Source organism: Camellia sinensis, chromosome 2 (genome assembly GCF_055761805.1).
Source record: "Camellia sinensis isolate YWXY chromosome 2, ASM5576180v1, whole genome shotgun sequence".
In the NCBI taxonomy this organism is placed as follows: Eukaryota; Viridiplantae; Streptophyta; class Magnoliopsida; order Ericales; family Theaceae; genus Camellia; species Camellia sinensis.
This window is the reverse complement of record NC_138962.1, coordinates 129047413-129061450: the sequence shown is the minus strand read 5'-3', so window position 1 is coordinate 129061450 and position 14038 is coordinate 129047413. Positions and strand designations below refer to the sequence as shown.

The 14038-nt window shown below is 35.5% G+C and overlaps 1 protein-coding gene across 1 annotated transcript in view; it reads left to right on the top strand.

Annotated features, from left to right (window-relative positions):
• Positions 1–14038, top strand: part of LOC114272619 (uncharacterized) — a 54748-nt gene that overhangs the window by 30446 nt on the left and 10264 nt on the right. The window contains exons 3-10 of the mRNA XM_082913020.1: positions 5778–5882; positions 6025–6100; positions 6773–6869; positions 7789–7868; positions 8602–8671; positions 8759–8866; positions 9232–9318; positions 10123–10191. Coding sequence (XP_082769146.1) covers positions 5778–5882; positions 6025–6100; positions 6773–6869; positions 7789–7868; positions 8602–8671; positions 8759–8866; positions 9232–9318; positions 10123–10191 — 692 coding nt within the window. The remainder of the gene's footprint in view (positions 1–5777; positions 5883–6024; positions 6101–6772; positions 6870–7788; positions 7869–8601; positions 8672–8758; positions 8867–9231; positions 9319–10122; positions 10192–14038) is intronic.

The following is a 14038-nucleotide window of genomic DNA, read 5'->3' as shown; positions in this document are numbered from 1 at the left end:
AAGCAGTCGCTACACTTGCACTCTCCTCAGCCACTTAGGCGTTTGGAAGTGGGGTCTGCTGAACCAATGGAGACTCAGTGGACTGGGAGGAACCACCAGATGCAATTCCAAAGGGAGGTGGTGTAACTTCCAGCGGCTCTCTCATGCCGCTATCTTCCCTTGGGGTCTCAGGGAAAAAATCCTCTCCACCGACAGAGGAACGGTCAGAGTGCACAGAATCAGCGAGGTTTGGAGGCTCTGCACCCTCCAACCAGGCCGCCTGCAACAACTTCCACAGCTGGGGGAACTTCATTTTCTGCAGCCTCCACAACTGGCTCAGCCTCAGTAGTTGGTGCAGCCCCAGCACTTGGTTTTTCTTCAACATCTGGAAGTATTGCCGACAGAGGAACGGTCGGAGTGCACAGAATCAGCAGGGTTTGGAGGCTCTGCACCCTCCGACTAGGCCGTCCGCAACAACTTCCACAGCAAAGGGAACTTCATTTTCTGCAGCCTCCACAACTAGCTCAGCCTCAGTAGTTGGTGCGGCCCTAGCACTTGGTTCTTCTTCAACATCTGGAAGTACTGCCTTGCCGGTCCTGAACCTTGTGACCCTTGTAGCAATGGGAAGGTCATCGTCGTCGTCTGAATCTGAGGAAATTTCGATGGCAGTAGAAGAACCTCCGGGGCCGATGGTATGGCCGGTGGGCCCCGAAAAGAAAAAAGGTTATGTGATTACCATAGTAAATGTAAGAAGTCCGAGGAATGTGATTTCCGGATAGTGATGCTTCCAGCCTAGCCCAATTTGCATCTGTATGTACTTCCACTTGAAGATGTCCTTGTTTTTTAAATATCAAGCCTTTATCAGGAGTTCCCTTTAGATACCTTAGGATCCTGTATGCTTCTTCAAAGTGCTCCTTTCCTGGTGAATGCATGAATTGGCTTACTCTGCTTACTGCGAATGCTATGTCGGGACGTGTGTGAGATTAGTATATCAGTCTTCCAACAGGTCTCTGAAACTGGTCTATATTCACCACATCTTTAATTCTAGCATGCTGTAGCTTCAAGTTGAGCTCGGTTGGTATTTCAGCAGCTTTACATCCGAGCAAGCCTGTTTTTTTGAGCAAGTCAATTGTGTACTTGCGCTGAGTGACAAAAATGCCCTCCGTAGATCTAGCGAACTCTATTCCAAGAAAGTATCTTAGTGCTCCAGGACCTTTATCTCGAAATCTTTAGCAAGTTCCTTCTTTAACTTTTTCGATTCGGCACTATCATTACCTGTTAGAATTATGCCATCTACATAAACAACCAAGATAGCTACTTTACCTTCTCTTGAGTGTTTATAGAACATAGTATGGTCTGCTTGGCTTTAACTGTATTCAAGGTTTTTTACAACCTTCCCAAATCGTTCAAACCTGGATGTAGAGACTTGTTTGAGGCCGTATAGAGACTTGTTTAATTTGCAGACTTTATCTATACCAAACTTCTTTTCAAAACCTGGATGTAGGTTCATATAGACTTCTTCTAGATTTCCATTCAAGAAGACATTTTTTACATTTAATTGATGTAGAGGCTAGCTGGAATTAACTGCTAGTGACAGTAAAACCCAAATTGAGTTCATCTTGGCAACTGGAGCAAAGGTTTCTTGGTAGTTAATCCTGAGGGTTTGTGTAAACCTTTTTGCCACGAGTCTCACCTTATATCTTTCCACGCTACCATCAGCTTTGCACTTCACTGTAAATACCCATTGGCACCCTACTGTCTTTTTGTCCTTAGGCAGATTCACTAACATCCAAGTACCGTTCTTTTCTAGAGCATTCATCTCTTCCATAACTGTTGATTTCCAATTAGGATCATCCAAGGCTTCCTTAATAATTCTAGGAACAAACAGGTTAGATATTTTTGAAGTAAATGCTCTATGACTTTTGGAAAGTTTATCATAAGATAAATATTTCGCAATGGAATGTTGGGTACATTTTCGAATTCCTTTCCTAATGGCTAAAGGAAGATCACAATCTATGGGTATAACTTTAGGTAAAATCGCTGCAGGAAATGGAAATGAAGTAGAGACAGATGATGGAGGAACCAGATTAGGAATACCTGAACTATTTGAGAGACCTTTTTTAAGAGATTCTGATTGGCTTTGTGGTAGAGTGGTTGGTTAGTCTTTACTTTTTCTTTGAGTATTTTTCCGAGCATAAACCAAAAACTCAGGTTCGGGAACAGTTTGTTCCAATTGTAGTATTTCTCCCCCTGCTTGTGAGCCTTCTATGTTTGGAGAAGTTGGACTGCGATTTCCTTCGTTCTCCATATCTTGAATACCCTGTTTCTGTTCTTGTTTTTCAGAAAACAAGGGATGGAGATCGAATAGGATTTGGTAAGGGATCCGAAGTTGTCTGCCAAAAATTTTCTTGCTTTTTCTTTTTCTCCCCTTGAAGAGAATTTTTGGTAAAATAGGATTGAGTTTCAAGAAAGGAGACATCCATAATCACCCAAATGTTTTTGTTTGAGTATTATAGCACTTGTAGCCTCTTTTGTTTGGAGCATACCCGATGAAAACACATTTTTCTGCTCTAAGATCAAGTGTGGATCGAATTTGGCTGGGTATGTGAACGAAAATAGTATAGCAAAAAAATTTTGAAGGCAAATCTGAATTAATTCTGCAATCAAGAAAGGTTTTTTTGAAATATTCTAGGGGTGTGACATATTGCAAAACCCGGGTAGGCATTCTGTTAATTAAATAAGAGGCTGTCAAAATGGCATCTCCCCATAGATATTGGGAACATGCATAGAGAACATTATGGCTCAGGCTACTTCCAGTAAATGGTTATTTTTTCTTTCGGCAATACCATTTTGTTGAGGAGTGTCACGACATATAGATTGATGAAAAATACCTTTTTCCCTAAAAACATTCCCTAGATATTCATTGAAGTACTCTTTTCCATTATCAGCTCGAAAAATACTAATTTTTGAATGAAATTGATTGTCAATCATTTTGTAAATATCTTGAAACACGTTTTTTACTTCAAATTTGTCTTTCATCAAATAAACTTAGCAAAGCCAAGTGTGATCATCTATAAAAGTTACAAACCACTTTACACCAGTCATGGTGGTAACCTTGGAGAAACCCCACGTCACTATGAATTAAGTAGAATGGTTTAGAGGCACGGTAGGGTTTTGTAAGATAAGTAGTTCGATGACTTTTAGATAAATAACAACTTTCACATTGAAAAGACGAACAATCCAAATTTTTAAACAAGTTACGAAACAAATGTTTAAGATATGAAAAACTAGGATGTCCTAGTCTGAAATGCCAAAGCATTATTTGCTCGCGAGCCGAAAGTGAACTAATACTACAACCATAGCCTTGAGTTGTTTTGTTGCTGGATATGTCATCATCAAAGTAGTAAAGACCATTGACCATTCTAGCACTGCCAATCAACCTCCCCAAGTTACGGTCCTGAAATTCACACTGAGAGTCAAAGAAAACAACACGAAAGTGAGAGTTTTTGGATAATTTACTGGCAGACAACAACTTGCAGGCCAATTTAGGAACATGAAGGACAGAGTGAAGAGTAATATTTTCTAAAATTTTTATTTGAACTTTTCCTACAATGGGTGAGAAATTGCCATCAGCAATCCTAACTCTTTCACTTTCAGAATAAAATAAATAAGTATTGAATAAAGAAGAGAAAGAAGTCATGTGATCAGATGCCCCCGAATCAATGATCCATGGGACAGAATTTTGACTACAAGATAGAGCCATAAGGATTGCTGCCTGTCTGTGCAAGAGAACCACTAGGAGTGCTGGATAAAGAATTGGATTTTAGCAGTTTAAGAAGATAATCCATCTACTCCTTACTGAACAGACTTACTTCAACCTCATTGGGATAGGAGGATGCATGAATTGGTCTGTCACTTGATTTGCAGCTCTTCCAAGTTGCAGGCTTCCCATGGATCTTCTAGCAGTTTTCTCGAGTATGGCGTGGTTTATTGCAATAATCACACCATACTCGAGATTTTTCATTCTTCCATGGTTTAAAAACCTTTTTTGCACTTGCATCTGATGCAATCATGGCTAAGTTTTCCACAGGTGTAGTAGCTCCCTTTTTCCCATTCATCACATTCCTACAGCTTTCTTCTCTCCTAACTTCAGCAAAGACATCACCAACAGGAGGCAGAGGTTGGTGGCCAATTATTCTCCCTCCGACTTCATCAAATTCGATGTTTAAGCCGGCAAGGAATTTGTAGATACGGTGATCCTCCACCATCTTTCTGTTGTGATTGCAGTCCTCGGTTGACTTCCACTCATAATCATTGAACATGTCCAAATCTCGCCACAACCTTTTCAGAGAATTGAAGTACTTAGTGATACTGTCCTCTCCTTTACAAATGTCACCAAGTTTAATTGTCAACTCATATATTTGTGACTGATTTCCCAAATCCGAATACATCTGGGTGATATTATCCCAGAGTTCTTTGTCTGTTGGATAACACATATAGTTGGAGCTGATGTCTTCCTGCATGGAATTCACTAACCATGTCATGACCATGGAGTTTTCAGCATCCCTGGTAGCATTTGCCGAGTCCTCTTTTGCTGGTGCCTTCTTCTCTCCTGTTAAGTATCCGATCTTTCCTCGGCCCCGAATGTACATCTGGATGGATTGAAACCAACGCAAGAAATTATCACCATTGAGTTTGATGCTGGTGATTTGCACCGAGTGAGAATCAGTGTTGGAGACATGTTTCTCAATGTTTTTCGGTGAAACGGTAACAGTGGATTCAGATGTGGTTTCTGATATGGTGAAGGACAACTTGCTGGTTCTAGGATTACCTCAGAAGGGTCAGAGAATAAGTCCTCAGCTTTGATACCATGAAAGCTAGAAAGAACAATATTTCTTATTCTCATATTCAAACAATGTACATAGCACCTCTATTTATAGGAGATACAAGGCATAAAATTAGGAATTGATTAGCTACTAATTAGCTACTCTTTAGCTACTAATTTTGATCCTAATAAACTTTCCTATTCTATAGTATTGACTAAATCTAAATGTTTACAGTTGTGATATCCAAAAGAATTCAGCCATATCCTGGAAGAATTATTTTCTTTCCATTTCCAATATTGAATATAGTTGATATTTGTTAGTTTTCCTTTTCTCGGCTTCTGTGGCGCATAGGCATTGTTCGTCATGCTATGCTTTTTAAGGGGTAAGTGTTTTATTGCCATAAAAGGGGATTTACAATGAAGCTCATGACATGCCAAAGGCAATACCCCCTCTAAAAGAGAGCTTACGCCTAGCCTGCAGAACAATTGAACCTCAGCAATTGGCATTGTAGGATAGTTTTTTGTGTGCTTTGCAAATCCTTAGAGCCTGGGGTCAAGAGAAAATTGATAAACTAATTGGCATGAGTAGTATATTTTTGAGTTACTGCTTATGTCTACAAATTGGCTTTCATACTTAACCAAAAAAAAAAGAAAAAGAAAAAGAAAAAACAATAATAGGGTTAAGTTAGTAGTTTATTGGTGGTAGTCGCTACATAATTGATGTCTGTTGGGATATATATAATAAATCCACTAAATTCAATCGTGATTTCTTGCAGAAGTGAGAGTTGTTGCTTTTATTTTACTTTTTGATTTTATTTTAGTCACCCTAATTCCTAGGTTCTAGCAATAAAGCTGGTTGGGAGGTGTGATGAATGCTTAAAATTACATAGTTGTTCTATGAATTTTGGATATTATATTCATTCTCTCAATTTGTATTTAATTGTGATTTAATGAATTTAATTTAAATTTGTAGAAAAACTACATTTGAGCCTTCAACAATATCAATTGCTCAACAAGGCCCATAAGACTCGGTATGCTTCTAAATCATCTCATAACATCCACAAAACCTCTCTCAAAGGTTAGACAAGATTTCATTGTACCTCCAATCCTTTAATATTTTGATTTTGGTCTTCAAATACTTATTTGTTTTTCCTTTTAATTACTACTCGTCTTCTGTTCTTTATTTGTTCCTTTTATGAAATATATATTTGGTGACTTAGATAATAGCAAAAACGCTAGATCTGACCGCAATGTTGTCAAGGGTGCTCGGGCTGCTCGAATTCAGCAAAACAAATGGTAGTTTTTATCTTAATTTTCTACCCCTCTACATAAGATGTATACCTTTTTACTCACAAGGATCTTGTGTTTGTAGCTTTTCATCAAATAAAGGATAATATTTCTATTGCTTAATGGCAGGATTGCATATTTTTGTCGATAAGGGAGCAGAAAAGGTGTGCTGTTTTGGAAGGAAAAAGGGCATCTAGTTGATTGACTAGTCCTCCCCGTGTCATTGTATATGATATGTTTTTAATGTTAATATTGTTTGTACTCAAAGGAATTGTTAATCCTTCACAAAAGGTTCTTTTGTATAAAACTAGACTACATTTGTTTCTTGGTAAATTGAGATCTAGATGGACTAGGCCGTTTCATAGTTAAAACTGTTTTTTCTCATGGGGCCCAGATTGAAAATCCCAAGAATGGTAATGTTTTTAAAGTGACTGGCCAACGTCTTAAACCAGTTTTGGAGAATTTCCCACCTGAAGAGGAGAGGAGTCCATCGAATTAAAAGACCCTATTCATTTATTCATGTTTGAGCTGGTAAAGATGTTTGTAGTCCTTCTTTCACAATAAGTTATTTATGGGGAAAAAAAGAAATTATGATTTCATCTGACAATTATTCTCTATTTATGATGGCATATCATATGATAAATCGTATTTGAAAATCACTCTTCCAATGTTTGATTGTAGTGAACTTTTAGACCCTGTTGTTGCTGAAGCTACACTGGACTTTCGGAATCTTAACAAGAGAAAACTTTTAACTAATTTCCCTACATTTCTCCCTCAGGTATGATTTGAGATTGGCATGATTCTTTGCTTGGGGTTTAGTTTCTTTATTTGACTGAATTTTCAGATTTAGAAGTAGAAAAGAAGTATGAAACATGTATATCAAATATTTTGGTAACTTATCCTCCTCTAACATCAGTCTTGCATTTGTAGTTTTTCCCATTAATGCTAAGTTCCTCATGTCATCTTTTTGGTTCTGTTCTTAAAAGATATATTTAATTTATTTTATTGGAATGATCTTAGTTATAATTTGTGCAATTGTTGTGTCCTCGAGATATTTGTATATGACAAATGCCAAAAGTGCTGGATATTGGGATTGAAATAAAGGAGTGTCTTGAAAATAGGTCAAACAGTTAAAAGAAGTGCATTAATTTCCATAAAAACTACATTGAATTTAATAAAAAGTGTCCTGTGTTTTCAAAAAAAAATTTGGGTCTACTTTTCGTGTCCCCGGGACACTTGTTAACAAGACCCTTTATATATTGGTATTCATAATTGTAGTTTTATTTTATTTTTGTCCTGTCAATGCTACTTCAGAAATAAATTTTGTTGCTTATGTGATGCCACATCTTATTTTGTATGTTTAAAGTTATTATGCACCTTCCCGACCTTGTTGGAACAAAATATGGTATAGTGATTTCGTACTGAAACTAATTGAGCCTAACGGAAATTTTGACAACTAAACACATATGTTTAATTTCAAAAAGGAGGATCTAAAAGAATGCTTTCGGAGATACTGTGGACTCAATCTGCAGTGAAGGGCATTACTGACTTTCATACATATATTTTTTTTCTGTTGTCTTTTTTGATGCAGATTTGAAAAATCGTTTCTAAGTGTGTTTCCAGCATTGATGTCTCTTGGGTCATTTGTTCGGCTATTTCCTTCTCTCGTTGACTTACCAAGTAAGTTTGTTTTTCAGGCATGGTTGTTAATTCTCTACACAGGTTTGGCTTTGCGAGAGAACATACTTAGAGTGAATGGAAGTGATATTCGCCCATGGTAATTTGATATGATCTTATATGCATTTGGTTGAATTTTGTGCTAAGATTGCCTTGCCTTTATTCTTCATCATTTAAACTATTTGTGTATTTGTGATTGAGATTTTTTTAAAACATATTTTCATAGTCAGACATTAGTAATTTCATCTCCCATGCCTTTCAGGAGGGAAAGTGAATATGCAATTTTACTGGCAATGAATTTATGCTATAAAATAGAGTTGCCAGAAGAATCTTTTGACTTCGATGCTTAAAATTATAGCATGATATTCAGTAAATGAATTTATACAGTGTGTTGTCAAATTGCATATTGCAATGAATTAGAAAATGAACAGAGGGTAGAGTATATGAAAAAAATAATGGTTGTCAATAATGAAAGGAGGATATTACTCTAGATGGAGCTGCATGTTGCAAAAGAATTCATTGAGTTGACTCCAAATAGACATGTTTAATTTTGTTAAATTGAGTTTTTCTAGCAGTATCTTGTTCTCTTATATGCAGCAGCAGCAACTACATTCTAATTCCAGCGAATTTCTGCCATGTTCAATATTAGTGGACTCATATCATGCTTTTTATTCAACTGGCAGGCTCATTCTCTTTATTTTCTGAATTGTGTCAGAACTTGGATGAAAGTGTGAAAATGCATTGGATTTTTTTTTTGTGATTCTTATCTGCCTCCTAGATTAATATGCATACAACCACAGAATATGTTAATGCTTGCACTTGTGCTGATGTAGGTGGATAAAACATCACTACTTCGCTATGGCCATGGCACTTATCAGTCTCACTTGGGAGACCCAGAAGCAGGTTATTCTCCTTCTTAAGTGCATATTGAAATTTTGTTTTTTGTTTTTTTTTTTTTTTTTTGAGTGAGACTGTACATGTACTGTGCAGAGAGGGGTGCAATTGTTCCTTCAATGGGCTATCATGCAAGGAGTTGCAATGCTTCTACAAAATAGATATCAACGGCAAAGGCTTTGTACACATATTGCACTCGGCAAGGTGTAATTGAAAAGAAAAAACAAAAAAAACTCCTTTCACCAACGAATTTTTGTGCATGCTTCATTTTTGCCTTTATTATCTTCAGTTCTTTCTGCAGTCTACTTTGCGTGTGTGTCTGCACTTGGTTGGGTGCTCTTTGTGAAACCTTGTCGTCCTGCATGGTTTGCAGAACTTCAATGAGTTCTTTTGCTTCTGTTGGTTGCAATAACCATGTTTTTGTCTTCTAGCCGATCTGTGTTAGTTTTTTATGGCCCATCAAAACACAGATATAACTTTTTTTTGGTGGGCATATAATGTTTATTGCAGTTGTTCTCCTCTGCAGGTCTGGGATGACTCTTACCATTTGATCCCGTTGTTAATTGCAGGCTAGGAGAATGGACGTTGTTTGGGGAGAAACTGCTGGAGTCGACGGTCAACTATGGTTGTTGGCACCCATTCTATTCATATTACAGGTGATTTAAGTTGTACAAATGCTTGTTTTGGGGACCATCCCCACAAAAGATCATATTAATGTATGCTTTGCCATCCAAGTCATGTTGAATCAAACAAACACAAAAGCGATTTAAATTAAGGTTGTTAAATATTCATTTTTTTTCCTACATAACTTGCCAAAAGTTATGTACATGTATAAATAATTAAATATATATAACAGCTAGGGAAGGGAAGTTTTTGTTACTATCAAACATCATCACATTCCTTGAGTGTTTTCTTTCATTACTTGATGAAGTTGAAGTCATATTATCATTCTCTTCTAGTTTGCCATCCAACAATCCTAGTTTTATACATGTAATGCAACTTGCTCTTTCATCACAGCTCTCTCTCTGTTTTGAACTTCTTTGGCTCACATGTCATGATGTCACCATGAAGTTATTTGATTTTTTTTTTCGTTTTTTTCTTTGAAGATATTAGAAAGAGGCATGCTCACCAAAAAAAGGAAAGAATCTGTACATCATTGCATGATGATCATTAATTTCCCAATCCTTCAGTGAAAAAAATAATGAAATTAAGATCCAGTACTTCAAAAGAAATTTACTTAGAGCATGCCTACAGTATTTGTGATGGACTTTTTGGCTTCTCAAGGCCTTTCATTTGCTTAATAGTTCTACTACATATTTTCTTCAGTAATAGGTCTCGCAAATTAATTGTTCACTTTCATTTGTTAGTTGCTACTAATCCAATAGATGAAGCAACAATATGTCACCATGGAGATCTGAGCTAAATTTAAGTGACCTTTATTTGTATGTTCTTGATTTCAGGGTTTTGAAGCATATGTCGGAATTTTGCTACTTAAAGCTGCACTGGCTGGTGTTGTTTTTGAGTGGCAGGTAAGAAGTATGTTTTGAGTATTGTTCTGTGGATGCTTGGAGAAGTATTGCCATGGGTTTTATATTTGTGATTTACTTTGCTTTTAAGATTAAATTCTTAATTCTATTTCAGTATTTGCTTGAGTAATTTAACATCTTAGTTGGACTCATACTCAAGGTTGTTAAAATCGGGATCCTAGGTAGGATCGTAAAGTGAAAAATCAAAAAATCAACGATCCTACCTATGATCCTACCTATGATCCTACCTATGATCTTATACGATTCTACACGATCCCATATTGCGATCCTATTGTAGCACCCATCCTACAACGATATGGATCTTTTTAGCAATATAGGATCGTATCCTACGATCCGGATCGCGATTTTAATAACCATTCTCATACTGGGATAAAACTTAATAGATTATCTAATTTACTTTTGGTCAGGTTGTTACCTGTGGGGTGCTACTGATTGTTATGGCAGTTGGGAATTTTGCAAACACAGTGCAGACACTAGTGGCAAAATCTCGATTTAAAGCGAAAATGAAGAAAACTAAAAGTAAGCTAGAACTAAATTTGGGATCCCATCCCATTCCCTATAATTTGTGACCGGGAAGACTGTTGTGCTAGTTGAGTTTGAGGATATGAGAATTTCTTTCGCAACCCGTTATTCCTTGTAACAACCTTTTCACCTTTATACGCTTAGACTAGTGATGTTGTTTGTGAGAGTGACCTTTAATTGCATCAAATAGAGCTATATTTTGGTTGTTACAGTTGTGCTAATAGTCTATTATACCTATTATTTTGTGTAATTTGTCTTTTTGTGAATTAAGTAGACACATTATACCGTTACCCTTCCAGTGCTTTTTTGTGTGTCTTCTGTCATTTTGAATCTGGTTGTTTTGTTTTATTTATGGGCTAATTACACAGACTTCCCTGTGGTTTCTAAAATGAAATTACACTGTTCTTTCTTAGCAACGGAAATGTCTTATTTATATCACTATATTTTGGCAACTAGACGCCAAAATTACCTTCTATTTCTTAAATACTGAACACCCAACTAAATCCATCCGGCCGAGGCCCTTGTGGCCAACCGGCATGTAGCCTCGTCTTAGGGTTACTGCGGTGAGTGGAAAGTTTGAGGTTCGAGTTGATAGATCAACGGCGGTTCTTTAAATTTATAATCTAATTTTACTAACATACTAACATTCTATCTTTGACCCAAAAAAAAAAAAAAACTGAATCTATCCTTGCAACCAAACAAGCCACATTAATATTAGCATAACAAGCAAACACCCCCTTATCTTCGACTATTTTCTTCCATCTTCCTCCCGTTCCTTCTCCATTGGCAACACCACCACATTTCATAGTGGGAGCAAAACCTTGAGTAGGGAGGAGATGGCGACAACTGTCTCTTATAGTCTCTTTTGAAAATCTCTCTTTCCTTCCCTCCAACAACACACTAAATCCATCACAACCATTGTAAACTTGGGTTACTACAGTTGGTTTTCTAGTGCACTTGTGTTGTTGGTCGGTTACTGGTTGGTTGTTGGTTTTCTGTTGGAATGCTTGTTGCTGATGATGGTTTAAATGCGAGCAAACTAATTTTTATAAAATAAAATTGTATTAAAAAGTCCTCCAATATAACGTTCCAACATACATAAAAATATATAATAATGTTTCACTTATTACAAATACTTTAATAATTAAAATATTATGTAAAATTAATTTAAATTGAATAGATTATAATTGTCCTTTTTTTTCGTTATGACAAATGCAATAAATTAAATAGGTTATGATTGTTAAATCGATATAATTTTTCTGTGTTCACAAAATAAAAAATGAAATGTCCAACATCTTTAATAGTACGGATTATCAAAACGAGATCTATGACAGACCTCATAAGACTAAATAGCGCTCTTCAATTTAAATTATGGACCGGAGAGAATTTCCCCATATAAAATAACTACATTAGTGGCTGTGTTTTTTTTTCTTTCTATAATTTAAGAGTGGATCGGAGAGAATTCTCTCATATAAAATAACTAAATTAGTGATTCTTTTTTTCTCTCTCTAATTTAAGAGGTTTCATAGGGAGTAGGGAATCTAATTAAGAGGAAGATCCCTTTCATTTCAAAATTTGGATTAGAGAGCATTATTTTGGCCCGTGAGGCCTACGACATGTCACGTTTCGATAATCTGAATCGTTTATTTTATCAAGCACTTTGCGTATTTCATCTACACAAAAAAATTTAAATCCAAACAAAATATATTTAAATTAAGTGCATCTAAAAAATACATTTAAGTGCATCTGAAATGTAAACAAATCATGATCATGAACTAGCAATTCTCTCACCATCGCTTCACATTCTTCATTATTTTTCGTTGCTTCAGACAATTGAACAACAATATCCAACATCCAAATCATCTGACATGAGCTCCTCAAAAGTGAATTCAACTTCCTCATCATCTCCTTTCCATGAATTCTCTCTTACTCTTTATCTCTTCAAGAGACATCAATAAATAGGACTGCAATTTCTCCAAATTACTCGCATATTCTTTCAGATCCAACAAGTTAAACTTCGAAACATCCACCGAATGCCAATTCAATTTGCAGAGCGCCGTCGCCAAATCAGAAAGAGTGCCAACGGGAGAAAAAGCGACGCCGGCGATGTGGAGACGAGAGAGTTCCACAGTTTTCTTAAAAAGGCTTTGATGGCCAGTGACGAAGCCAGAAAATTAAATTAGAGGCACTTATTAATTACAATATCGAAAAATTTTACAAAAATATTTCATGCAAGTTTTTACGATTGATTTCGAGAAACATCAAAAAAATAATCACCATGCTTGGTTACCATTTTTCAAAAACACTTTTCAGAAAATTCTACTTTCTTATTTTTCATTTTTTTTGTTTTTATTGAATTTTTTTAATATTTTGAGCAATTTTTTTAATTTTTAGATTTACCTAACATAAATATACCTAAAAAGTAAAAAAAAATTTGAAAAAAACCTTTTAAAAATTCACTAAATACCAAAAATACAAAAAAAAATACGAGAATTCAGTACATCTTTTATATTTTTATGTATTTATTAATTTTTAAAAATATTTTTTCACAAATTTTTTACTTTTTAGATACGTCTAAGTAAGGTGTATCTAAAAAAGTAAAAAAAAAATGTTCAAAATTTTAAAAATATTCACTAAAAACAAAAAAACCCGAAAACTAAAAAACTCAGTTTTCAAAAAACTTAATTCAAAAAATTCAAACCAAACACACTGAATGCTATTTATAACAAGTGTATCATGGACAATATAAAAAAAATATAGATATAAGTCTTAAAATAAATTATATAATGATAAATAACTTTTTTATACAAAATTTGATTAAAAATTCAATATAATGGTAATACCACGTCATTATTAGTATGTGATATTACCAACTAATAGTAAATAAACACATAGAGAGAATTTCACATGTCAAGTGTAACTAACAATCTAATAAATTCATATCTTTATAGTGAGATTACTTATACTTGCATGTCAACAATATTATTCTCATAATTTTTAAAATGTCATTAACATTTTACTCTAATAATATTTTTATAATTTTTTTTATTTAAAATATTTTCTTTATATTTGCAACAAAAAAAAAAAGGAAGAAGAAGCCCAAGATCCTGGGGGGGGGGGGCACGTGACCCCCCTGGTCCTCACTTCCCTCTGCCACTGTTGGCAGCGCTTTGTGAAGCAAATGTTGCAAGATTTTGGACAATCAATTTTCGCAATTCGTCTTTGTTTCTTCTCCATCATTGTCATTGTTAGGGTTTTAGGGTTAGATCGATATAATCTAAAATATGTAGATTGAGAGGCACGAAGA